Below are 26500 nucleotides of genomic sequence, written 5' to 3'. Positions count from 1 at the left end.
TTTGAACGGGTGTATAAGTTGGGGTCTGATTTTTACGATCGATTTTTCAGGTTTCAAGACCCGACTTATACACAAATATATACAGTACTTTTGTCAGTTTCCAGTTATTCAGAGACAGTTGTGAGTTCTTATTTTTTCTTGGAGGGGTACCAACAAATTTATCACTTACTTCATCTTAAAGGTACATGCTGAAGAGTCGCGAGTTTGACAAAGTCTTGAAAATGTTTGGGAATTTCGCTGGACATGGCAAATTGCATTGAAGTCAATGAAGGAGGACCTGAACTAGTTCTGAGTGGATTTTAATGGTGCAGTAGTCTAAGTGTATCACTGCACCTCCGTGTCTCAAACATCAAAAGATAATGATAGAACAACAGTGAAAAAACAAAATAGAGAAAATGGCCACAAACTTCAATAACTTGCTTACAGTGGTCCTGTCTTCATGCACTTACTGACTATGCCAAGCAGCATTATTTTAAGTTGCACTTCAGCTAGCATATGACTGTAGCACAGCAGCTTCCATGCAGCTGGCACATCTTTTTTGCTTTCAGTCAATCTGTTCAGGTGCTTTGCACTTTTTTCTTCCATCAAGAAGATGGAAATGCCTTGTAAATAGTAATCTTTTTTTGTTGTTTTGTAAGGGGACGGGACACTCCGTCAGGGTTTTAAGGCGCCACCAGCTATGTGGCTAATTGCATATGTATTCAGCTGTCATATGAAATTAGACACATGGTGTGACAAGATTAGTGTTATATATTTGGGGCAGTACTCATTCTCATTATGGTCAGCTAATATACCTCTCAAATAAACAATACTGCAGTTTTTTATTTTATTTTTTTTAAACGCATGTGGGATACAAATATGGTTGCAGTAGCGCACAAGTAGCGACATCACACGTGTGAAAGTTCTGTGCATGACTGCTACAGCTCTAATTTTATTCTGGCATTGCAAAACATCATGGGGCTCTGGGGGAAAAAGTTGTTGTCTAAGCTGGCCTCACAGTGAATTTCCAGGAAAATGTTTGAACAAGCTCACTGGCAAACCCAGCATATTCACTCTAAAAACACTCACTGAATTTCACCAATTAACAGCAATATTTAACTTTTTTTCTGGGATAATCTTTTTCAAAAATGTATCTGTAGAAGTGTTGTTTGTCTTTATAAATGAATCTAAATAAGAAGTAATAATTTAATATCACTGTTTTTAGGAATTGACCAGTATGACAGAGACAGTATTGTCAATGACTTTAAAAGTGGAGCATGCAGGCTACTTGTAGCAACTTCAGTGGCAGCCCGAGGTTTGGATGTTAAAATGTTAAACTTGGTGGTGAACTACAGCTGCCCTAATCACTATGAAGATTATGTTCACAGAGCTGGACGTACTGGTAGAGCAGGCAATAAAGTAAGTGTTCTTACCCTATTTAGTGTTTTAAATTTTATAACTTTACAGGTCAGTTGTTTATTTTTACCTTTACTGTTTTTTTATTTTTGCTTCTCAGGGTTTTGCCTATACTTTCATTACTGAAGAACAAGCGCGATATTCTGGTGATATTATTAAAGCTCTTGAGTTGTCAGGAGCATCAGTTCCTCCTGAACTTGAAAAACTATGGAATGATTTCAAAGACCAACAGAAAGCAGTAAGTAGACTATTCCTGTAATTCCACTTTCTTTTATTATGTATTCTAGAGACATACTTACAGTTTATATTACCGGATTTCTTTTTCTGCTTTACTATATTGGCTGGCATTTAATTTTTCATAAGACACTGTGCTGCTACTTGTCTGTAAATACAGGTTGAGTATCCCTGATTTGATGGGCTTGGGATCAGAAGTATTTCAGATTTCCAATAGAGTCAAAAAATCTAAGGAAAGTTTTATAAATGAGACACCTGGTGTGAAGTTTTCCTATTAGTCTAGCTGCAGACCTCCAGATGTCAGCTCCGCTGATGATGATGATGTCAACTTTACATTATACATCAGTTTTGTTAAGCATATTCCCAGTTACACTAGATGAATTGCGGTGCTGCGTAAGTTTGCCCCTGGACCCTTCTTAATTCTCCCATTGTGCCATCCTCTTTGTTTTTGGTCAGGACCACACAGCACTTTTAAATTGCAGCAAAGGTGTTACCATTTCATTCAGCCTATACAGCATCCATCTCACCTCAGAAGGAGCCCTGTTCCTCAGTAGTCAATCAGGTGATGGTGATTCGTGGCATTTGCTGCTATATGCCATCACACAGGTCGTTGATTATATATCGTAGCCTTGTGGCCTCATCCCACTACCTCTACCCCCAACCTCCCAAAGCCTCTCAATAATTATGGCTGCAGTTGACTACCCCAGTAGTTTGGAGGACACATTGTCTAGATGCAAGCAAATGGGCAAAATATTAATGAGAACACAAAGTGCAAATAGGGTTTGTTCAGACATACCAGTACTTGATTCCCTTGAAGTGTTTTGCATTTTAAAGATAGATAGATACTTTATTAATCCCAAGGGGAAATTCACAAGAAGATGAGCATAGGGGTAGCACATTTCAAAACATGCCATGTGACACTATTTTTTCACTTTTTCATTTTGAATGCGAATTAGACACTATTGATTGTCAGCAATTCAAAAAATGTCTGTATTGGTTGTATCCTACTTCACTCTTCTGTCATGACATTGGTGTTGATAACTCTCCCTGGCAGTTCTTTGTAACAGAATTTTACCTGTATTCCCTGTACGAATGTGAAAAAGGATTTATCCAATGAAAATCATTTTGGTGAAATGAATAAGTTGACTTTTTTTTCCAGGTGTACAGGACTTAACACTAATGTTTACTTAACAGAATGCAACTCCTTCTGCACTATTGGAGCCAGTTGTTTGCTAGAAGACAGAGTAAAACAGGATCTTATTCATAGAAAACAAGAAGGCATGATGTATAGTAACCCAAACATAGCTGAAAAATGCAACAGATTAAATCTTTGCCTCACTTTAAATGTTTAAATATGCAAATAATGTTACAAAACCAGTTCTGTTGTGCTGCTGATATAATATATTTTAGCATTTCGCAAGAAAGTACAAGTTGCATGGTAACAGGAAATTAAAGCAGAGCTCATGAACTTAGTACTATGTTTATTGCTATGATTAGAAGTATAATGAAAGCACACTTCCTTTTCTTTCAGAAACCTACAGGTGCCTTAAAAAAACGCAAATAAGCAGGTTGCCTAGGGAGTCTTAAAGTGCTTTGTGCAGAGTTAAGCTCTCAGCATCCAAAGACTGATAGAATTTTAAATGGCTGTAGAAATTTCATTGCAGTGCTTCGGGTCAAAAACTAAGAAACAACATATTCTAGTTCACCTCTTCTAGTTCTCCCAAAACATTGAGCAGTAATAAATTACTTTTTTAAAATAAGTCAAGTGCACAAGTAGGAATGTCACAAGAACTGATAATTCGGTACTAAGTTGATATAAAATGGCCTTAGCTTTCCTACAAAATCACCAGTACTGATTAAAAGTTGGTATTGCACAGATGAGTGATTACAAGTAGACATATTGCTTTGGAAAACTGGATAAAAAAAGTACTCAAACAGACAAAAGTATGAGTAAAATCCACACATGAAAATTGTTCAGTGCTATTGTACCTTATTAACATATCACAAAATGAAACCAGTCATTTATGGGAAAGCTTTGTGTTCAAGATAGAATTTCAGCTTTTGCTTGCTAGTATCATCCATATCATTTAAAAAAAATGCAAAACACACACACAGGTTTTCATTATTGACACTTTTATTCCTGTATAGAAATGTGAGTTTAATTGTTTAACTTGTAGATGGCGAAATTGGTTATGTTTTAATAACATGTCCACCAGAGTTCTGATAAAGGGATGGAGGTTTGTTGACAACAGTTGTATCAAGTAAAAATAGAGACAATCTTCAAACAAAGTTGCTGTTTGATTTGTGTGCATGGGCAATGAATTGAGCTGCTCCATTCATTAATACCAAAATAAAATGTATCCGCTGTTTCGATGCTTCGAAGCACATTCTTCTAGTAATACACCATATACTGCTTTAACAGAAACACGTGACGGAGACAAGCATTTACAGCAGTGGAAACAAGACACCATGCTTAATACAAGTCTACAAACTCTAAAATTGTGTCAGTGACAAATATATCAAAATCGCATGCAGTGAGTTGAACATTTTCTAAACCGCTTTGTCCTGAGCAGGGTCACTAGGGGTTATTGAGCTTATCCCAGTTAGCATAGGGAGCAAGGCAGGAACAAACCTTGGGCAGGGTGCCAGTTCATCACGGGGTGAACACACATACCATCCACACACTAGAGCCAACTTAGTATCACCAATCCACTTAACTTGCATGTGTTTGGACTGTGGGTGGACAGTCATAGGGAGAACATACAAATCCCTGGTCTGCTTACTGCAAGGCAGCAGTGCTACCACTGTGCTGTCCCCAAAAGCACAAAAAATATATATTTAAATGGAACTTAGCAAATATATTGCAATCTCTAAGTTACAATTGTTGACTACAAGTAACATCAGTCCATTATTTTTCTAATTCTGGATTTGTACACATGCTAGACAATACCAAAGTCCTTTCCACTCATGTAAACTCTGAAAAAAACAAAAGCTGTTTTATACAAAAGCTCTTGAAAAATGGATTAATGAAAAGCTGACACACAGGAAGCCTTGAAAAAGGGTAAGATTTGGGTAATTAAAGCCCCAGGAATTGGTGATATTTGAAATTTGAATCAATTTTACCCATCCATTAATTACTCTTAATAGGTTTTTTTAACCAGTTAGTGATAAAAAAAAAAATTAGTACCATAGCAGTTGTTACAGATCTAACCAAGTGATTCTGACAAACTAAATTTTAAAAGTGTGTTGTTGCAAAAACAGCTTTAGAGATTTTGTTTAACAGATGTAATAATGTTTGAATTTTTATTTTTAATATTGATTTTGGGCAGTGTTTTTCAGCTACAGAAAAAAAAAATAATGTGCACATGGTAAGATAGATATTGGTAGTTGTTGACATTATTCTTTGTAAGCTCTTTGTTGAAGTATCTCCAAGATTGTAATATTCTCCCAATTTGCTGGCGCACTGGAGGAATCCCTATGTCAATCATAAATTAAGTTTGTTATAATTTGATATTTATGAATACCAGTACTAGTTTACTTAAGTTATAGCTGTGTAACTACTTGATTAATAATACCACTATTTTGAAGTTGATGTTACTTTTAGTATTTATATTATTTGTATTCTGTTACAGAAAAAGGCACAATATTGTCCACTTGAATAATGGAGGTACTCTTAATTAAAAAGCAGATGAAATGGAGTTTTTGCATTGTATTGAATACAAAAATTCTGGTATTGTGACATCCCTGAGTATGTTAATTAGAATTTCACTTGTACTGTTTTTACATTGTCAGATTCTGACAAAGGTTTGTTCTAATCAGTAGAACAAAGGTAGACTAATGTTAATGAGTTTAACCACTTAGCATGCAATGAACGTAGTGAAAGAATATACAGTAAATCGTATATTTGAATGATTCGTTGATGAATGTAATGCAGTCTTTCAGTTACTGTTAGTTGACTAGGTGACTTTAGTCTGTTAATTTTATTAAGACAATGCACAGCACATATTTTTGATATCCGCTGTATTTCTATCAACTTATTGTAATTTCACCTTAAATTTGTATATAGTATGAAATCAAGACCAATCATGTCAATTTTTGTTTTTATTAAATCAGACCTTGTAATTAGCAGCAGGGTTTGTTCATGCCTTGCACCCAGTGCTGCCAAGGTAGGAATTGATAAAGTAGTTAACTCTGCCCACAGAAAGTAAATTAATAGAACAATTTAAACGAGAACAGGCCATTCAGCCCAACAAGGCTCGCCAGTCCTAGCAACTTATTTCTTCCAAAAAAATCAAGTCGAGTTTTGAAATTCCTAAAGTCTTACTATCTACCACTCTACTTGGTAACTTATTGCAAGTATCTTTCATTCTTTGTGTAAAGAAAAACTTCCTAGTGTACTAATTTCCTTCATAATTTTAAACACTTCAATCATGTCACCTCTTAATCTTCTTTTGCTTAAACTACACAGGCTCAGCTCTTTTAATCTTTCCTCATAATTCAACCCCTGTTACTTGTTACTTATATTTCTATCAAAATCATTTATATATATATTAAAAATAGCAGTGACCCTAGCACTGACCCCTGTGGAACACCACTCTTTTAACATCAGCCAATTCTGATGAGATTCCTCACACCATCACCCTCTGCTTCCTGTGCCTGAGCCAATTCTGCACCCAATTAAAAACATCACCCTGAACTCCCATTTCTTTTAGTTTGATGCCCAACCTCTCACATCACACCTTGTCAAATGCTTTCTGAAAGTCAAGATAAATGTGATCCACTTTGCTCATATCCTTTTGTTGCCTCCTCATAGAATTCCAGCATCTTAGCAAAACATGACCTTCCTCTTCTGAACCCATGCTGACTCTTCCTAGTAACTCCTGTCCTTGCCAGGTGTTGCTCAATCTTATCCTTAATATTTCCTTCCATTTTCTTGTGAAGTATGTTAAGCTTACTGGCCTATAGTAGCATGGATCTGCCCCTATCACCCTTTTTATATAATGAGATGCTATTTACCATTTTCCAGTCCTTTGGAATCTCTCCAGTGCACAGTGACGTCCTAAAAATATGTGCCAAGGGTTTATATATGTACTCACTAGCCTCCTTAAGAACTCGAAGATAAATATTATCTGGTCCTGGTGATTTGTTTGATTTCAGCCTATTTAATCTGAGCAGTACTTCTCCTTCTTCAATTTTCAAATCCCTCTGTGCCTCCTTAGTAGTCCCGTTTACTTCTGGGTGGTTATCCACTTGCTCACTTGTGAAGACCTCAGAAAAATTGAAGTTTAGGGCATTCGCTATTTCATCGTCTGTATCTTTTAATTCCTCTTTACTATTTCTGATGTACTTCACCTCGTCCTCCTTAACTGTTCTTTTACTTTTAAAAATACTGAAAGAATCGCTTAGGGTCTTCTTTCACCGTATCTGCTATATTCCTCTCAAACTGTCTTTTAGCCTCCCTGATGTCCTTCTTAATGTTTTCTCTGATGTTCTCATATGCTCTACGATTCACTTTGCAGTCATTAGTCTTATATTCCTTACATAGCCGTTTTTCCTTTGCAGCTTCTTTTTTAAATCTTTATTAATCCACTGTGGAGTTTTTTTCTTTATTTCCTATTAATTCCAAATTTAGGTAATATATTTAATGTCACTTATTATTAAATGTTCATACAGTTTGGGAGGGGAGACAAATCTGTAGTGCTAAAATAAATCTGTGTTCCGTTTAAATATTGATTGTTAAAACCTATTTAATGACATTATTGCAGATCCAAGACTTTTTGTAATTTTAAAGCTCTTACTTTCTCACTTATTTTTATTTACTCTAACAGGAAGGAAAAATTATAAAGAAGAGCAGTGGGTTCTCCGGAAAAGGATTCAAGTTTGATGAAACAGAGCAGGCTTTGGCTAATGAAAGGAAAAAGCTTCAGAAAGCTGCATTAGGTCTACAGGACTCTGATGACGAGGACACTGCTTTAGATGTATGTAAAATGCTTGACTCTGTAATAGGACTCCATAGCAATTCCAAAAGCTATCACTTCCAATTTTTGAACTTGTATTATGAATATTGTGATTAATAGAGATTCTGAAATGTGTTTTATTTGAATGTTAGTTCTGATGCTGTATGTTAAATTTTGCAGATTGATGAACAAATTGAGAGCATGTTTAACTCAAAGAAGCGAGTGAAAGATATGGCTGCTCCTGGAGGCAGAGGAGGAGGTGCAAACCAAAATGCAGCTGGTGTGGGTGGACCTAGTGCTGCTGGTGGCGTAGCAACTGCTCCAGTGCCTTCTGCTGGTAATGCTGAGAAACTGGAGATAGCCAAGAGACTGGCCTTGAAAATAAATGTTAAAAAGAACCTGGGGGCTGAAGCACAGGTATGCACTTACAATACATTTTATTATCCTCCTAATTCACTGTTGCTTGTAAGTTATCATTAGGATGACATTTTTATCCATTTAAACAAAGTTTCATCCTCATCCAGCTTTAAAACGAGTTAGTTTAAAATATTTGAATGAGTTTTTTTAAACTGATATACACTGTATTGCCAAAAGTATTGGAACACCCCTCCAAATAATTGAATTCAGGTGTTCCAATCACTTCCATGGCCACCGGTGTATAAAATCAAGCACCTTGGCATGCAGGCTGCTTCTACAAACATTTGTGAAAGAATGGGTCGCTCTCAGGAGCTCCGTGAATTCAAGCATGGTACCGTGATAGGATGCCACCTGTACATTCGTGAAATTTCCTTGCTTCTAAATATTCCTCAGTCAACTGTTAGTGGTATTATAACAAAGTGGAAGCAGTTGGGAACAACAGCAACTCGGCTACAAAAGTGGTAGGCCATGTAAAATCAGAGTGGGGGCAGCGCATGTTGAGGCACACAGTCAGTCAATCAATCAATCAACATTTATTTATATAGCACATATTCATACAAAAAAATGTAGCTCAAAGTGCTTTACAAAATGAATAGAAAAATAGAAGACACAATAAAAAATAAACATAAGTCACCATTAATTAACATAGAAACATAGCAATTAACATAGCAGTGTGCAGACGTTGTCAACTTTCTGTAGAGTCAATAGCTACAGACCTCCAAAAGCTCAAGAACAGTGCGTAAAGAGCTTCATGGAATGGGTTTCAATGGCCAAGCAGCTGCATCCAAGCCTTACATCAAGTGCAATGCAAAGCGTTGAATTCAGTGATGTAAAGTACACTGCCACTGGACTCTAGAGCAGTGGAGACATGTCCTCTGAAGTGACGAATCACGCTTCTCTGTCTGATAATCCAATGGGCAATTCTGGGTTTGGAGGTTGCCAGGAGAACGGTACTTGCCTGACTGAATTGTGCCAAGTGTAATGTTTGGAGGAGGGGGGATTATAGTGTGTGGTTGTTTTTCAACGGTTGGACTTGGCCCCTTAATTCCAGTGAAAGGAACTCTTAATGCTTCAGCATACAAAGCCATTTTGGACAATTTTGAGCTCCCAACTTTGTGGGACCAGTTTAGGGTTGGCTCCTTCCTGTTCCAGCATGACTGTGCACCAGTGCACAAAGCAAGGTCTTTAAAGTAATGGATGAGCAAGTTTGGTGTGGAGGAACTTGACTGTCCTGCACAGAGCCCTGACCTCACCCTGATGGAACACCTTTGGAATGAATTAGAGTGGAGACGGCAAGCCAGGCCTTCTTGTCCAACATCAGTGCCTGACCTCACAAACACACTCTTAAACCCCATAAACACACTCTTAAACCTTGTGTAAAGCCTTCACAGAATAATTGAAGTTGTTATAGCTGCAAATGTTGAGTCACCTCCATATTAAAGCCTATACAGTCATATGAAAAAGTTTGGGAACCCCTCTTAACTCTTTGGATTTTTGTTTATCATTGGCTAAACTTTCAAAGTAGCAACTTTCTTTTAATATGTGATATTCCTTATGGAAACAGTAGTATTTCAGCAGTGACATTAAGTTTATAGGATTAACAGAAAATATGCATCATAACAAAATTAGACAGGTGCATAAATTTGGGCAACCCAACAGAGATATTACATCAATACTTAGTTGAGCCTCCTTTTTGCAAATATAACAGCCTCTAGACACCTCCTATAGCCTTTGATGAGTGTCCGGGTTCTGGATGGAGGTATTTTTGACCATTATGCCATGCAAAATCTCTCTAGTTCAGTTAAATTTGATGGCTGCCGAGCATGGACAGCCTGCTTCAAATCATCCCATTGATTTTCGATGATATTCAAGTCAGGGGACTGTGACGGCTATTCCAGAGCATTGTACTTCTCCCTCTGCAAGAATGCCTTTGTAGATTTCAGATTGTGTTTTAGGTCATTGTCTTGTTGGAATATCCAACCCCTGCGTAACTTCAACTTTGTGACTGATGCTTGAACATTATCCTGAAGAATTTGTTGATACTGGGTTGAATTCATCTGACCCTTGACTTTAACAAGGGCCCCAGTCCCTGAACTAGCCACACAGCCCCACAGCATGATGCAACCTCCACCAAATTTGACAGTAGGTAGCAGGTGTTTTTCTTGGAATGCGGTGTTCTTCTTCCGCTATGCAAAGCTCTTTTTGTTATGACCAAATAACTCAATTTTTGTCTCATCAGTCCAAAGCACTTTGTTCCAAAATGAATCTGGCTTGTCTAAATGAGCATTTGCGTGCAACAAGTGACTCCATTTGTGGCATGAGTGCAGAAAGGGCTTCTTTCTCATTACCCTGCCATACAGATGTTATTTGGGCAAATTGCTCTGAATTGTAGAACGATGTACAGATGCACCATCTGCATCAAGATGTTCTTGCAGGTCTTTGGAGGTGATCTGTGGGCTGTCTGTAACCATTCTCATAATCCTGCGTGTATGCCGCTCTTGTATTTTTCTTGGCCTGCCAGACCTGGGCTTAACAGCAACTGTGCCTGTGGCCTTCCATTTCTTGATTACATTCCTTACAGTTGAAATTGACAGTTTAAACCTTTGAGATAGCTTTTTGTAGCCTTCCCCTAAACCATGACACTGAACAATCTGTGTTTTCAGATCTTTTGAGAGTTGCTTTGAGGATCCCATGCTGTCACTCTTCAGAGGAGTGTCAAAGGGAAGCACAACTTGCAATTGACCACCTTAAATACCTTTCTCATGATTGGACACACCTGTCTATGAAGTTCAAGGCTTAACAAGCTAATCCAGCCAATTTGGTGTTGCAAGTAATCAGTATTGAGCAGTTACATGCATTCAAATCAGCAAAATTACAAGGGTACCCAAATTTTTGCACAGCCAGTTTTTCACATTTAATTCAATTTCATAGAATTAAATACTGCTTCACTAAAAATCTTTGTTCGGAAAACACCCCAATACTCAGATGTTCCTAGGAAATGAAAGACATACCACTGTTATTTTTTTGTTGAAAGTAGAGTAAATTATTATGCAAGCTGAGAGGGGTTCCCAAACTTTTTCATATGACTGTATATTAACACTACAATTACCAGAGTCTACGAAAAAACTTGTTGATCCGGCCCACCTTAAAACCATTTGCACCTCTCCGCCAGTGTCTTTTGTCATCTAAATGTGCTGATAAAGACGAGTTGCAAGCAGCCAGCTATTCCATCCCCCTACTGACTTAGAACGTGCACGAACTTCTCCTAGCTCATGCCTTGATTGATTATCTGAGAGTGAAGTGGAGTTTTAGAGTGGAAATAATAGATCGTTATTTGGAACACACGCATTTCATGTGTGTTCCGTTTCTACAGTAATCTGTGTAAACACATTGTTAAAACAGAAACTTTTTCATATTTTAGTAATAAATGTTACAAAATGTAGACATAAACTATAAAATATGTGAAGCCTGAAGTCCAAAGATCAAATAAACACTTTCATAAAAAGTTCAAAAACAATACAGCAGCTTCCGTGGCGTAGCGGTAAGATTTGCTGACTTAGAACGCAGTAGGCTTGCTGTGCCTTAGAGACCCGAGTTCGATTTTCCGCTAGGGAGAGAGAGTTTTTTTTTCTTCCTTTTAACCTTCGCCGCTCTGCTTGCCTGCCTGAACTCCCTGTCTGTCTATATAGTACTAACATTAATTTTATTATTATATAGCAGCTTCCCTGTTTGCCTTTCATATAGTGCCTTTCTTTCCTATCTATCTATATATCTATCCCCATAGCTATTTTTTTATATATCTGTTATACAGTGCCTTCCCTGTTTATATATCTAGTGACTTCTCTGCCTGTCTGTCTGTCTGATTACATATAGTGCTGAACTTACTGCTCTTTACTGTTCTGTCCTCTGCATGTCCTGGAGCACAAAAGAAATAACATACAGCAACATGTGGGGTCTGGCAAGATCGGGGGTAAAAAGTAAATTACAGTGGCTGTTACAGATTGAAATCAAATGTATGTTTTTATTCTAAAATAGTAAGAATAAGAGCAGTGCACTTCTCAACACGGAGTTGTGCGGGATCGAACTCGTGACCTTTTGATTACCAGACAGCAGCTGATACCATTACGCCACCAAGGCAATTGTAGTAAATGTGTGTCAATATGGCATGCTAAAGCAGCTTTTTTTCTGCAGTTATATTTTTTAATAAAAACCCACTTGTTATGTTATATTTGTACCTTTTGTGAAAGTGCGTCTTTGATATTTGGACTTCAGGCTTCATACATTATATAGTTTATGCATACATTTTGTCATTTACTACTAGAATATGAAAAACGTTTCTGTTTTAAAAATGTGTTTACACAGATTACTGTAGAAATGGAACACACATGACATGCATGTGTTCCAAATAATGATCTGTTATTTCCACCTAAAACTCCACTTCACTCCCGGATAATCATGAGCTGGGAGAAGTTCATGTACGCTCTAAGTCGGTGGGGGGATGGAACAGCCGGCTGCTTGCAACTTGTCTTTATCGGCACATTTAGATGACAAAAGATGCTTGTGGACAGGTGCGAACGGATTTAAGAAGTGATTTAAGGTGGGACGGATCTACACGTTTTTTCGTAGGCTCTGGTAATTCTAGTGTTAAGAATGGGATATCATTAAAGTTTGTGTGTGCAAAGGCAGGCGTCCTAATACTTTTGGCAATATAGTGTATAAATGGTAACCTTGGATTTGTGAACCAAACGGTGCTTTTAGAGGTAAAATAATCAGTGCTGTATTTATAAGCAATTTTGTTCAGCCCTTTCACATGCCTTCTCCAGATCTAGATATGGCAAAACCAGGAGAATCCAATGCAGATGTGTATATTATTTTGAATTAGATTTTGATTGACAATCTTTAGTGTGCTTTATTTGATTATGTGAGATGGTAGAAGGCAAGTACTTTGTAGATTGTTTGTTAAGGATTTAACAGTGATACTCAGAAGGAAAATTGGTCTCTATGATTCACAAGGATTCTCATATCTCTTAAGAAAAACTGATATTGCTGCCTGTTATAGGAGGGGATTTGTTTCATTTTGCTTTAAAACCTATTTTGGTATTAATGGTAATAGTTTGGGAGAAAACTTATGTAAAAGTATAATTGATTTCTGTGTAGATCTGTAGCTGTCTACTTTGTAAAAATCTTAACAGTTACTCTTTTGTTTGGGGAAGGTTAAAAGAATTGGGGGTTCCTTTCAGGGTAGAGACAGCCACTATTAATTTTTATTTGTTTTACATGTTTTCATTTTCAGTAGGTAATTAGGTTGTGTCTGCATTTTTATTTCTAATCATCATTTGCTTTCCATAATTATACGTCCCAGGCTTGAGTGAATCAATTTGGTGCTTGGGGTTTGACATATTGATTTAAGGCATTTTCACACTCAGTGTCCATTTGGCTTATTCTGAATCGGGGAATATTTTGTTAATTTGTTTCAATTTCCAGTTAGTTCAGTTGCGTTTTAAACTGTAAACATTCTAGTGAACTAAACACATCAAACATCCCCTGGGCATGTCTTTGACTTTTTTCATTGGGCGGAATAATTTTTCCCTCTGATTAAAAAAAAAATCATGCTGGATATGTGTATTTCACTACATTTTCCATAATTATTGATTGAAAGACCACTTAAAAATTATGCATTGATAAGTTCATGTGCTGAAGAACATATTTCAAATATAGTAGTGTATAACAGAAGACTTCAGTTTTATGGCAGTAGACTTACCGCTTAATTTTCATTTAATTTGATGTTGCATGTTTACTCTCCAGTAGCAACACTATGAACACAGTTTTGTTCAGATTTGTTTATCACAAATCACAAGTCTACTGTCTTAACTCTTGTATGTATTTGTTATTATTGTTTATTTTGGAATGTTGGATTAAAATTGACTAGCATGTCAGTGTTAGTGTGCGCATACAGAGGATGCTACCCGAAGTGCATGGCATATTCATGGTGTAAGAATAGGACATTTGAGAGGTGGTCTCACAGGGCACTGCTGTTTCTGGCCACCTCCATATGTGTTCTGATTGACCCAATGACAAGTAAATTTACACTAATCTTTCTCGTATTTTAAACATGATCTACTTTTTGATCACATGTGTGAGAAGCTGAGACTGAATCAAGTGCTACAGTGATTGAGCGAGTACTTGTGCAAGTCATTTTGTTATATGTTACAAGTGCATCCTTAGTATTTGGAATTTACAATTATTTCATATCCTTGACAGATTTTTTTTTTTTAAAGGATACATTTTGTATTTTTCAAGTCAACGTTTACAGTGCTTCTGGAAATTATTCACAGCACATCACTTTTTCCACATTTTGTTATATTACAGCCTTATTCCAAAATGGAATAAATTCATTTTTTTTCCTCAGAATTCTACATACAACACCCCATAATGACTACGTGAAAAAAGTTTACTTGAGATTTTTGCAACTTTATTACAAATAAAAAATTTGAGAAAGCACATAAGTATTCACAGCCTTTGCCAAGAAGCTCAAAATTGAGCTCAGGTGCATCCTGTTTCCCCTGATCATCCTTGAGATGTTTCTGCAGCTTAATTGGAGTCTACCTGTGCTAAATTCAGTTGATTGGACATGATTTGGAAAGGCACACACCTGTCTATATAAGGTCCCACAGTTGACAGTTTATGTCAGAGCACAAACCAAGCATGAAGTCAAAGGAACTGTCTGTAAACCTCCGAGACAGGATTGTCTCGAGGCACAAATCTGGGGAAGGTTACAGAAAAATTTCTGCTGCTTTGAAGATCCCAATGAGCACAGTGGCCTCCATCATCCGTAAGTGGAACAAGTTCGAAACCACCAAGACTCTTTCTAGAGCTGGCCGGCCTTCTAAACTGAGCGATTTGGGGAGAATGGCCTTAGTCAGGGAGGTGATCAAGAACCTGATGGTCACTCTGTCAGAGCTCCAGAGGTCCTCTGTGGAGAGAGGAGAACCTTCCAGAAGGACAACCTTCTCGGCAGCAATCCTCCAATCAGGCCTGTATGGTAGAGTGGCCAGACGGAAGCCACTCCTTAGTAAAAGGCACATGGCAGCCCACCTGGAGTTTGCCAAAAGGCACCTGAAGGACCCTCGTACCATAAGAAACAAAATTCTCTGGTCTGATGTGACAAAGATTGAACTCTTTGGTGTGAATGTCAGGCGTCACGTTTGGAGGAAACCAGGCACTGCTCATCACCAGGCCAATACCATCCCTACAGTGAAGCATGGTGGTGGCAGCATCATTCTGTGGGGATGATTTTCAGCGGCAGGAACTGGGAGACTTTTCAGGGTAAAGGGAAAGATGACTGCAGCAATGTACAGAGACATCCTGAATGAAAACTGCTCCAGAGCGCTCTTGACCTCAGACTGGGGCGATGGTTCATCTTTCAGCAGGACAACGACCCAAAGCACACAGCCAGGATACCAAAGGAGTGGCTTCAGGACAACTCTGTGAATGTCCTTGAGTGGCTCAGCCAGAGCCCAGACTTGAATTCGATTGAACATCTCTGGAGAGATCTTAAAGGGCTGTGCACCGACGCTTCCCATCCAACCTGATGGAGCTTGAGAGGTGCTGCAAAGAGGAATGGGCAAAACTGGCCAAGGATAGGTGTGCCAAGCTTGTGGCATCATATTCAGAAAGACTTGAGGCTGTAATTGCTGCCAAAGGTGCATCGGCAAAGTATTGAGCAAAGGCTGTGAATACTTACTGTATGTACATGTGATTTCTCAGTTTTTTTTTATATTTAATAAATTTGCAAAAATGTCAAGTAAACTTTTTTCACATTGTCATTATGGAGTGTTGTGTGTAGAATTCTGAGGAAAAAGTTAGTTTAATCCATTTTGGAATAAGGCTGTAACATAACAAAATGTGGAAAAAGTGATGCGCTGTGAATACTTTCCGGATGCACTGTATTTCCTAACAGTTATGATTTGTATTAATTTGCCTCATGAAATTGTATTCTAAAGTGAAGTATATTTTATAAAATAAAAAAAACAAAAAAACTAGCCTGCCCTTGTGTTTTATAATGGAGCTAAATGGGCACCAGGTCACATTTTGAAATAAAGCCTTAAAACTTACTGAATGCATCCACCTTTAAGTATCAAAGGTTATGATTTTAGAAAATGTGCTTTCCACAATTCTGAGGCATGTGTGTGACAACAAAAGTAAGGTGGAAATTTTATCACAGATTCTTGGTACTGTTTTTTTGAAGTAAGGATATTTTCTTGTTTGCTTATGTATGTGGTAAAAAAAAAACCTCAAACCAAGTTTGCCCTGCAGTTCTGTTGTTTCATGGTCATGTTCTGCCATGGCTTTTAATAAGAGTGATATATGCTCAAATCAAATTAATATTTTCCCAAAATGGTCTGTCACTTTCTGTGTTATTTTATATACAGAGGAGAATCATGCCAGAGAGCACATATGATTTTAATTTGTACAATTGACAATGTAAAGGAAGGGTGTGCAATAGGGCAGATTGAAGCACCGCAAACAAATACACTTTTTTAATGCATTAAGAGTCACCCTTGATGAGGATAAGGTAATAAAAGAATTAAGGACAAAGTTTTTCAGTGAATAAATTCATTAACACTCTGATACCAACCATAAATATATGGGGAGAGACATGCAAATTCCATGTAGAACAAGGCTCTATAAGGCAAGAATGTTCTGCGCTACCACTCAGCCTGTGCTAAAACATCTGTACTGAAGTTGCTAAACTTCAACCTGATTAATCCATACCCCTGGCCCTGAAGAATGTGAAGTGTCAAAGTGAAGTTCACAGCCAGTTTCCTTTTAAAATTGCAGAATTTAATAACAATGCTTTGCAACCTCTTCCTAAAATGACTTGCATTCACTATTTTGCAGTATGTGTGTACTATCCAGACACAGATCATACATTTTTGGCTAAGTTTTAATGTTGGTTTTCACAATGAGACTCCAGTATACATATGCTCCATTATTAAACGCAAGAGCAGGCTAGTTATATTTTTATATTTATAAAATATGATTCAATTTATGATGCAATTTCATGTGGCAAATTAATATATGCTAAAATTGTTAAAAAAAAAAATCTTTAAGGGCTGTTTTAGAGGTGAATTATTCTTTTTATCTATCACTTCCTGTTATATGTTTGAATTAATGGGATATATTTCAGACCTGAATTGGAGAAACCTAATACTTTGTTTTGACACCCAGGATGTGATGCAGCAAGCAACAAATGCCATTTTAAGAGGTGGTACCATTCAAGCACCATCTGTGTCTGCAAAAACATTTGCAGAGCAGATGGCTGAAAAGCTCAATGCAAAGCTGAACTATACTCCGGTCGAGAAACAAGAAGAAGACAAGCAGGACAGTGGGCAAAATGAGTCCTTCAAGAGGTATGAAGAGGAGCTGGAGATAAATGACTTCCCTCAGGTTAGTCTTAGTAAAGAAAATACTTTATTTGAATCCGTTTTGTAGAATTTATTCAATGGATAAATTTGGAAACTGACCTTTCCATTTAATGCTAATCCCATTTTTTCAATTTGCCTGACTTTGATGTAAGTATGCCTTAATTTACCTAATATAAGTTTTTCTGTTTATGGATGCTTTATTTGTGAATGAATGAATGATGCTGTACAATTATTGGTATAGTTGATCAGCAACAGTAAAAAATATTGCTTTTTTCAAGCAGACGGGTAAATTAACATTGTTGATTAAGAAACTTTGGCAAAAAAACACTTAACTTCTTCAGCCATTCATTAGTTGCTAGGCTAAACCCTCTTGTGGACAGGATGCTAGTCCATTAAAAGGTTATGTGTAAATAACAGCTAATTTAATATGAATATTAGTGTTGGATTGGTACCAAAATTTTGATTTAGATAGCGATACCAGTTTTTGGACCTCACTACCAAGTAATAATGGATAACTCCCCATAACCCCCACCTGGACGTAGAATCATGAGCCTACTGTGTGTGCCACACGAAAGCACATTGCACCTATAAGCTACAGTTTCCCTTTTGAGTCAAAATTTGCTGTTCCTGGCAGAGTCCATAGCACATTAAAAATAATATAAGCAGTGGTTCCCCTTTGAATTCTGTAGTGCAGGGGTTCTCAAATGTTTTGTAATTTGAGGATACAAATAAAAAAAGCAGTATTGTACAGGGACCCAAAAAGAGGATTATTATCATAATGATAGCAGAGTTATAAAGAGACAAATAACAATGCCGTTAAAATAAAAAAAAGTTTTTGTTTCCTTTCAAGCATATTTCTGATATGAGTATTACTAAAAGAGAAAAGCGGGAAACGAGCATGTTGTGGAAATAATAATCCGTGCAGATCTGCTTATCCTGAGCAGGGTTGTTGGGTAGCTGGTTCTAATCCCTACAACATCAAGCCCAAGGCTGGAACAACCCCTGAACCAGGGTACCAGTCCATCAAAGGGTGAACACACATAAAACAAACTGTAGGGCCAGTTTAGCATCACCAATACAACTAACCTGCGTGTCTTTTAACTGTGACAGGACACATGGACCAATAGAAAGAAAACACATAGGGAGAACATGCACACTCCACACAGGGAGCACCTGGGCCTTGGACGTAGAACAGTTACATTCAAAATAAGAATAGATTTCAGAAGTATATCTCTGCAGGTATGGTTTAGTAAAGCTAAAAGAAATTCTTGGGATGCAACTCAGGGGTATGAGGTTGATCATTATTGAAGTACAATATTATGTGGTTTGGGCATTTGAGGCTGAATTACAGTTTTAACAGAAAATAAATAAATAAATTGATAAAACCCGAAGCACCTTTAATTGCAATTCTTGTAGTTTTCAATTTGGCCGAAGGGTGTCCTCATCGTTAATTGACGTGCAGTATTACAAGGTAAAATAGCCTAGTTTAAGACAGAAAAACACAGCTGTGCAAATTGTGGGCTAAGAAGAAATCAACCTCACCTGTGTAGCAACACTTAGTCTTCAAAGCAAATGAGCATGATAAGTCAAACTAATTAAACAAAGTTATTTGTTGAGTAAGCATGAAGGTTTTTATTGCTAAAGATTCACAACAAACTCAAATTGTTATTTGCACATACAGCATCCAGTGGACTACTAGCAAATCTCGCCTGCCATTATTTATTGGTGCTTGTGAATTTAGAAAAAACACAGAATACAAGCAAGGCGGTACAAGAGGGATACGATGATACCAGAGCTGTTTCACTTTGTTTATGTGAACAAATTGTTTCCTGTCCATAATATGTATTTTTCTTGCTAAGCCACATACAGTACATCAGCCTTCAACTCTTCCAAAATGGTGGACCTGTGGGGAAAATTAGCCTGAAGCTAAATTAAGTAGTGGTACCCCATTCATGTCAAATTCTTTTTGAGGCAGTGACAGGGATACATTAGCCGCCGAGGGCACCTCCACACTGAGTTGCTTCTTTTGTGGAATCCTAATGCAAAGGTCACTGGGGAGCACAACAAAGGCACTGGCTAACTGCTGGTTTATTTATTCCAAAAAGATTGAATAATGTATTACAGCCAGTACCAGTTGCAGTATACTGTGACATCAGCTGCAGGATGCTTTTTGACAGGTATGTATTTTCTAAATGCCATGTCTTCTCAGCAGTCTTTTGCAAATATTGAAAAATTTGAAACTGTGCTTGCAGAGACTGGGCCCTTTTTCTCACCAATCTTGATTCTGTTCATATATCTAGTATGACCTTAGCAAAGTTGCTGCTTTGGCTAGAGCTGTCATAATTGCAATAGTACATCCTCTGCCTCTCCTCTCCATAATATGTCACAAATGGCTTCTTCCGTTGGCCTTCAAAATGGCGCACCTAACATGCTGAATTCCAGAACACAGGTTATTGGGGTGCTAAATTGCATTTTGCAAGTGAAAATGTATTTAAATTTGTAGCTTTCTGCTAAAGAAGCAATTCAACTTTCTAGTGTAAGTAAATGTAGTGCATTTATAGTCTATTCTGTATACATTTGGGATACAAGTGCATAGATATTTTTGTGACATTTTTAATCACTTTGTTAAAATTCTCAGCAAAGGAAAGTCCATCAGCAATGTAAGTAATTAATTATCGATTGCCATTAATAATGTCCATTGTTTTCTGATTAAACATTTGTCAACACTGCAACGGGCTCCAGAGCAGCATTCACAGGCTCAAATAAACTCATATCTTGCCACAAGAGAGTAGATGAACAACTGTTATCAGCTAATGTAAGCCTGATACCTGGGTGCCAGGACACTTTACCTTTCTGTCCTTACATGGGCTTGTCATCGTTACACCATTAAAACTGAATAAGAACACATGTTTACTAGCTTTTGCCCTTTCAATACCATCCCAACTCTTGATGTTCTTGCTTCATTATCAAAATATATATACCATAATGAGTGAATTCTCTGGCAGGCCAAGTTCAACTTTAATCGTCTGAAGATTTTTCCTCCTTAGCCAGATATTTGAAAAGACAACTGTGATATGGCATCATATGGTAACAGCATGGTCTGTATAACATTTAACAGTAGCAGCACTTAAATAGCTTCTCACAGCAGCATTACAATTATGGCTAAAACAGTGAAGCCAAGGCAAGCCCAGCTGTCTTATAGCTGCAGGTTCATTTGTTGCATTATCCATTGTAATGCAGGCTATAGAGTTTTCTTTAATCTTGTATTAATCGAGCACCGCATACAAAAAGTTTTACATCATGTGCTGCTCGAAACCCTGCTTGTTTAAATTTTCCAGGTCCCTTTTTCCATTTGCCTTAAAATAAAAAAACTGCAGTATTTTGTACTTCTTGCAATCAAATCAAGACATCTTTACATAGCTGGCTAGTGAGTGCAAGCTCTTAGTTAGTATTTTAACGTCTAGATCTGGAAATTACATTTTTTTTTTTTTTCTCGAGAGTAGCAAGTGGGCATTTGCTGATGATCATCTTAATACAAAAATAATATTATGTTTCCAAGCTGTAAATATTGGCACAATAATATCGCCATATTGCCCAGGCCTAAACTGATGCAGCTATTTACCTTGTCTAAATAATATTTTTAAAATGAGTTTCAACATCGATACATTTTTCTAAATGGAGTAACAAATAGATACTCCAGGTTTCATTTAACAATTCGATTAACCAAGTAAAAAGCAAAATTATTACTAAAAAATGTAAACTCTGTAGTTTATACGGGTGATGGAATAAATCTTGCTGAAGACTTTTGAAACCACTTTGAAATGTTTAACTCTACCAAATCATATCTTGCTGAAGGTCTACTGCTTATCTCAGCCTTTTCAATCTTTCTAGTGTTCTTATGGTTTTTAAGTGGACAAATCAACATGTCATTTACAATACCAGTTGATGGACATTTATCAGATCACTTTCATTCAGTGTGACGAGGAGGAATTCTTCCTCTCCAATGCATGTTAAACAATGCAAAATGTCCTTTGCACCTCTGCTACAGATTTGGATTTAATGTGTGCAATAATAGAGAACATGCAGTGAGCCACAGAGGAGGAGTTCTTTTCCACTGGCACGACTCTGTTTACAGGGTGGCCCATATTTATGTTTATGATTGAAAAGACATTATTGTCAGGAAACTACCTGTGTTATTATCAAGTAACATAATGGAACATGAACATTAAAAACTTCAAATGTTTTTCCATCCCCTGTTCTCTATGGCATGGTCCACCAATGTGCAATCCAGATCAATACACGCCTGAAGAACCCAACTTTCAAAGGTATTCACCACAAGAGCTGTGTTGGCATCAGTGCTCACGCTCCTGGGCCTACCTGCTTCCTTCGTTTGCAAAACAGTACAGCTGATGTTGACTTTTGTGTTTATTCTTGCGATGGTAAGCACATTAGGGTCACTGCCTCCAAACTCAACTGCCATCCTCTGTTTCGCCACCACATAGTTGTTTGTTGCGGAGTATAAACACACACATCATCTGTGCTTTTTTAGGGACAATCGATTCTCCGCCATTCTGTATTTCAACACAGCAGGGGTTGGCCGATCCAACACATCATTACTCCCATTTTCAGACTACACAGTACATAGTGATGCCAATTTTGATACTTTTCACACAGTAGGTTATATGCTACAGCCTGTGAAAAGTCATATACATAAATATGAACCATCCTGTATGTACTCCTACCTAATTCACTTGCCCTTTATAATACCCCTAAAATCGTCAAATCTTTATCCTCGCACCCTTTGTTTTAATTTTGACATTTCAGTCTAGCCCTACAGTCTCTTCATCTGACAAGGTTGTCTGTCAGTTCCTGCTCTCTATCCCTTTCTTATACGTGTCTTTGCTGCCTGTCTTCACAGGCTGATTTTTTTTAATTGATTGTAGAATGGGAGTTTATTACATTTTCCTGCTACAGAAACAAAAGCTCTCTGTAATGCATTAATAGTTTTTACATACTGTCACAAAAAAGTATGAGAAATAGCAGGCAGGCATAACACTCAGCCCAGAATTCACACTTGGATAAATTCTACTAATTTTACTACACAGTCATGTGGCGATCCATCATTCTTCAAAAAAGGCCTGGAGAGGATTTTCTGCCTGCAAAGTCTATAGCACATTGAAGAGCAGAAAACAAGTCTGTTAAAACTATTTACTTAAGGTGCCAAAAATGAATGGAGTGCTGGTACTGTGCCATTTTAAAAAGTGTGGTGTTCTGTGCTTTTTCAGTACCGGTATACCGCCCAACCCTAGTGCCTATCATTATTGACCTCATGTTTTTGTGGCAACTTCACATAGTGTACTTTACAACCCTGAATTGGGTCACATTAAATAACATTATGAGCTAATGTGAAGTCTGTCCCAGCATCAGTTTTTTTAAATCCACTTGGTCCAAAATCTGGACTGTGGGACAGTGCGGCCAGTCCTGGCTACCCTGAGGCTCCAGTGCAACACTCATTCATTGCCAGTTGAAAAATTTTTTTGGGATCAGTGAGGAAAATACAGAAATATGTAAAAATCGTAAACAAACACCAGACCAATAATTCAGTAATGGCCAAAACCTTAGTTTGAATTTAATTTAACTACTTGACATTTTTTATTGACACATGTATAATGAGTTGCTTGCTTGGTGTACAGTTTCAACATCAAGTGTTAAATGCTAGTTATCTCTTTAATGGTACCTGCAGACTGCCAGATGGAAGGTTACATCCAAGGAAGCATTGCAGAGGATCAGTGAATACTCGGAGGCTGCAATCACCATCCGAGGAACCTACTTTCCACAAGGCAAGGAGCCCAAGGAAGGAGAGCGAAAAATATACCTTGCTATTGAAAGTAAGTTACAAAAAACTGTTCCATTTTTTTCCTTCTCAATCAAATCATTTTGAATAAAAGGAAGAACATATTGCACTTTTTTCTCAGTTGTGACAATATGTTGATTAATCTTGAGACAAGTGTACTGCTTTTCTAGTTTACTGAATACAGTGATTTGAACCTGGGAGAACCAAATCCAAAATACATTCTGGCATAGCATCCTAATACACACTAGATAACAGGTGGCACACAGTCTCAGTGTGAAGGTTTTTAAGCATGAATTGAAGCTCAGCCAAGGTCTTTTGTTAAATTATTTGCTGCTTTAGACTTTCTTCAGAAGTATTTTCTGTTGGATTCTTCAGGGTAGTTTTTCTATGCAAGAGCCTAGTATAAACATTTGTATTTTAAAGTACTTTCAGACTAACCTCAATATTTTTCTTTACTCCTTCATGTAACTCGGTGTATTCATTTTATTTTGTAGCTGTGACATAGTTCCACTCTAGGAGAGAAATTTACAATTCTTAAACAAGCTTGTCATTAACTTTATAAAGCAAGTTAGTGTCCAAGTGTGGGGATGTAACATAAGACAGCATGGGCTTCTGGATTAGCAAAACAGTGGGTTATTCCCTAAGCAGTCCACAAAGACAAATTATATTTATACATGCTAAGAACTGAATTATTATTGATTTGTTTTTCAAGCATTGTCTTTGATTCCTTTATGATTGTTCTCTCTTGTATAGGTGCAAATGAGTTGGCTGTGCAAAAAGCAAAAGCGGAAATTACTAGGCTTATTAAAGAAGAACTTATTAGACTTGTGAGTATATCCTTTTCTGAAGTCCCTGAATTTTAGGAAAGAGAGCAATTAAACTTTCTAACATTTTTAAAATGCTTTCTGTCCATTAACTGTTTAGTGTAAGAATAAAACAGTATATTGCCTCAAAAACTAACATCACTGTTATGAATCATGGTGATGATAATGTCCAGGCCTAAAAGGTTAACAAAAATCTTAAAAGAAAAAAAAATTGCACAACTCAAGACCACTTTACTGAGAGTGGAGCGGTGGGAATTCAGTAAGATGGTGAACTTTTCTAGCTAATAGAAATAATCAAACTCATCTGCAGAGTGTGTACTTTTCCAGTGCTGCACTGGTCATGGTCAAGAGGGTAAAATAGGAGGAATGTTTCGGTCATCTTTTTTTTGTGAGTAATTACTAAGAGAAGAGAGAGTTAGAACTAAGTAGAACTAAAATTGTAAAAATAAAAATTACTATGATTATGAATTCCCAAGTGATTCCCTTCATTTTCATATTGTTTTAATGCTTCTAGAGTACCTCTCTAACTTTAGTGAAAAACAGGTCTGTGGCCTGGTTACTTCAATAAAGACGTGAATTTTGGGAAAGTAGCTAATGTTGTCAGTTCATTTTACAGCGGTATACTTGTATAGGGTGGTCCAGATCTAATTATGCAATTTTCATTACGCTATAACTTATTAAGTTTATTACATAGAGAATTCACAAAAAAATCTTTTGGTTGCAGATAGAGGGCAGCACCTGCCCTGTATTCCAAAATGGCGAGGAGACGGTTGTCAGTCAAACAGCGGGTGCGATGTGTTCACCTTTTCATAATTGCGTAATTAGATCTGGACCTCCCTGCAGTGTTTGAGGTATTCCAGGTTACATGAAGGAATACATTAGCTCTGGTTTAGAGACATTCCAGTGGCTTCAGTTTCTGACTGTTAATGGAATGCTTGAATTTTGTTCTTGTCATATTAGAAATATCTGGCAGTCTGGGTGTGAAATACTGTATGGCAGTACCTCAACTATTTTTTCTTTAAATATTTTGTTACAAGAAAGCTGCAATATGATGAAAAAACACATGCATACTGAACCAATCTACTCTAGTATTAACTATTCTGCGATTTTTCTTATCAGTTTTACAGTAATTGGTTGAGATAATGGTAGTTATTAATGACACAGAATCTTGAGCAAGAAAATGAAGACAATTATTGAAATTGCATGAATATCTCTACAATATAAGCTAATAAAAAAACTTAAGGACACAAAAGAGAAAATCCAAATGACTAATTTTCAAGATGGCAGAAAAATAGCTAAGGCAACACAGCCTTTTGCCATTAACACCAACAGTCGACTTGTAATTAGGATTTTTGATTGAAATGAAACTTTGCAGCCACTGCAACTCTCTGGAGTTAAGACTTCCTACTGAGGCGGATTTTACATTGGTCTGTTTTCTCATTATTGATGAGAAAGTTCTGCTAAATAATGGAATATATTTTAAATGACATTTGCTTTTCATTTGTTTATTTTTGACTGTAATTTTGATGTTTAATTTCATCAAATTTTAAAAAGCAGTTAACTGCATCAAATCCCAACTCATTTCTTTTTTTTTTTTTAGCAAAATTCTTACCAACCAACCAGCAAAGGAAGATACAAGGTGTTATAGATGTTATGAAGGCAAAATTGGAGGCTTCAGGAAAGATCTCTGTGGTTTTTACCTTTGTTTTAATATCAGTTGTTTTTGTATTTTAAGCACACTTGTTTAATTATTCCTGTGTGTAATATTTTTGTTTAATATGTTACTTTTGTACATTTAATTTTCATTTCTTAAATAAATATTTTGATCAGTCAGACCAAGCATGCTGTAAATGCTATATTGTTCGTAAGTTGAGCATCTGGAAACCAAAACCAGCCTGTTTGACAATGCGTGTTCATCGCGTTGATCATCATTGACTTTCCAAATACCGAAATGTGTGTCCTGCTACAGTAGCTTAAATGGTCATTGCAAATCAGGTTCAAGATGTTTTATTTTCAAAATTGTTTTTAGCTGTTTGTATATCTCAAAAACTGTACCAGAATACATTCCTTTAGGGATTTTTAATTGGTGATTTCTTATCACCTTAATTATTCATGGCAATGTGCTGCAGTTATATTTTAATAAGGGGGCTATGCTGTAAATGTTTTTTGCTAGAAATACTAGTAATTTAAGCGATGTGGTCTAATAAAATTCAGTTCTTACCTTTTGTTTTTGATGTATGTGTAAGTGCTAATCAGGATGTAAACCGTTATGTTTTATATAGCTAAATGACATTTCAGTCTTAGTTTTGCAGGGGGAAAAAAATTTACTTTTGTACATTTTTTTTAATTTTAGTATATATAAAATTGTGATGCAGTTGGGACATGTTGAAT

The 26500-nt window shown here is 36.9% G+C and overlaps 1 protein-coding gene across 1 annotated transcript in view; it reads left to right on the top strand.

Annotated features, from left to right (window-relative positions):
* ddx46 (DEAD (Asp-Glu-Ala-Asp) box polypeptide 46) overlaps nucleotides 1-26335 on the top strand; it is a 142703-nt gene extending 116368 nt beyond the window's left edge. The window contains exons 16-23 of the mRNA XM_039774462.1: nucleotides 1205-1398; nucleotides 1496-1633; nucleotides 7458-7607; nucleotides 7767-8003; nucleotides 17235-17453; nucleotides 23175-23319; nucleotides 24039-24112; nucleotides 25710-26335. Of these exons, the coding sequence (XP_039630396.1) occupies nucleotides 1205-1398; nucleotides 1496-1633; nucleotides 7458-7607; nucleotides 7767-8003; nucleotides 17235-17453; nucleotides 23175-23319; nucleotides 24039-24112; nucleotides 25710-25757 (1205 nt within the window). The 3' untranslated portion in view covers nucleotides 25758-26335. The remainder of the gene's footprint in view (nucleotides 1-1204; nucleotides 1399-1495; nucleotides 1634-7457; nucleotides 7608-7766; nucleotides 8004-17234; nucleotides 17454-23174; nucleotides 23320-24038; nucleotides 24113-25709) is intronic.
* Nucleotides 26336-26500: the final 165 nt, after the last annotated feature.

Source organism: Polypterus senegalus, chromosome 13, assembly GCF_016835505.1.
Source record: "Polypterus senegalus isolate Bchr_013 chromosome 13, ASM1683550v1, whole genome shotgun sequence".
In the NCBI taxonomy this organism is placed as follows: Eukaryota; Metazoa; Chordata; class Cladistia; order Polypteriformes; family Polypteridae; genus Polypterus; species Polypterus senegalus.
This window is presented reverse-complemented; position numbering and strand designations above follow the sequence as displayed.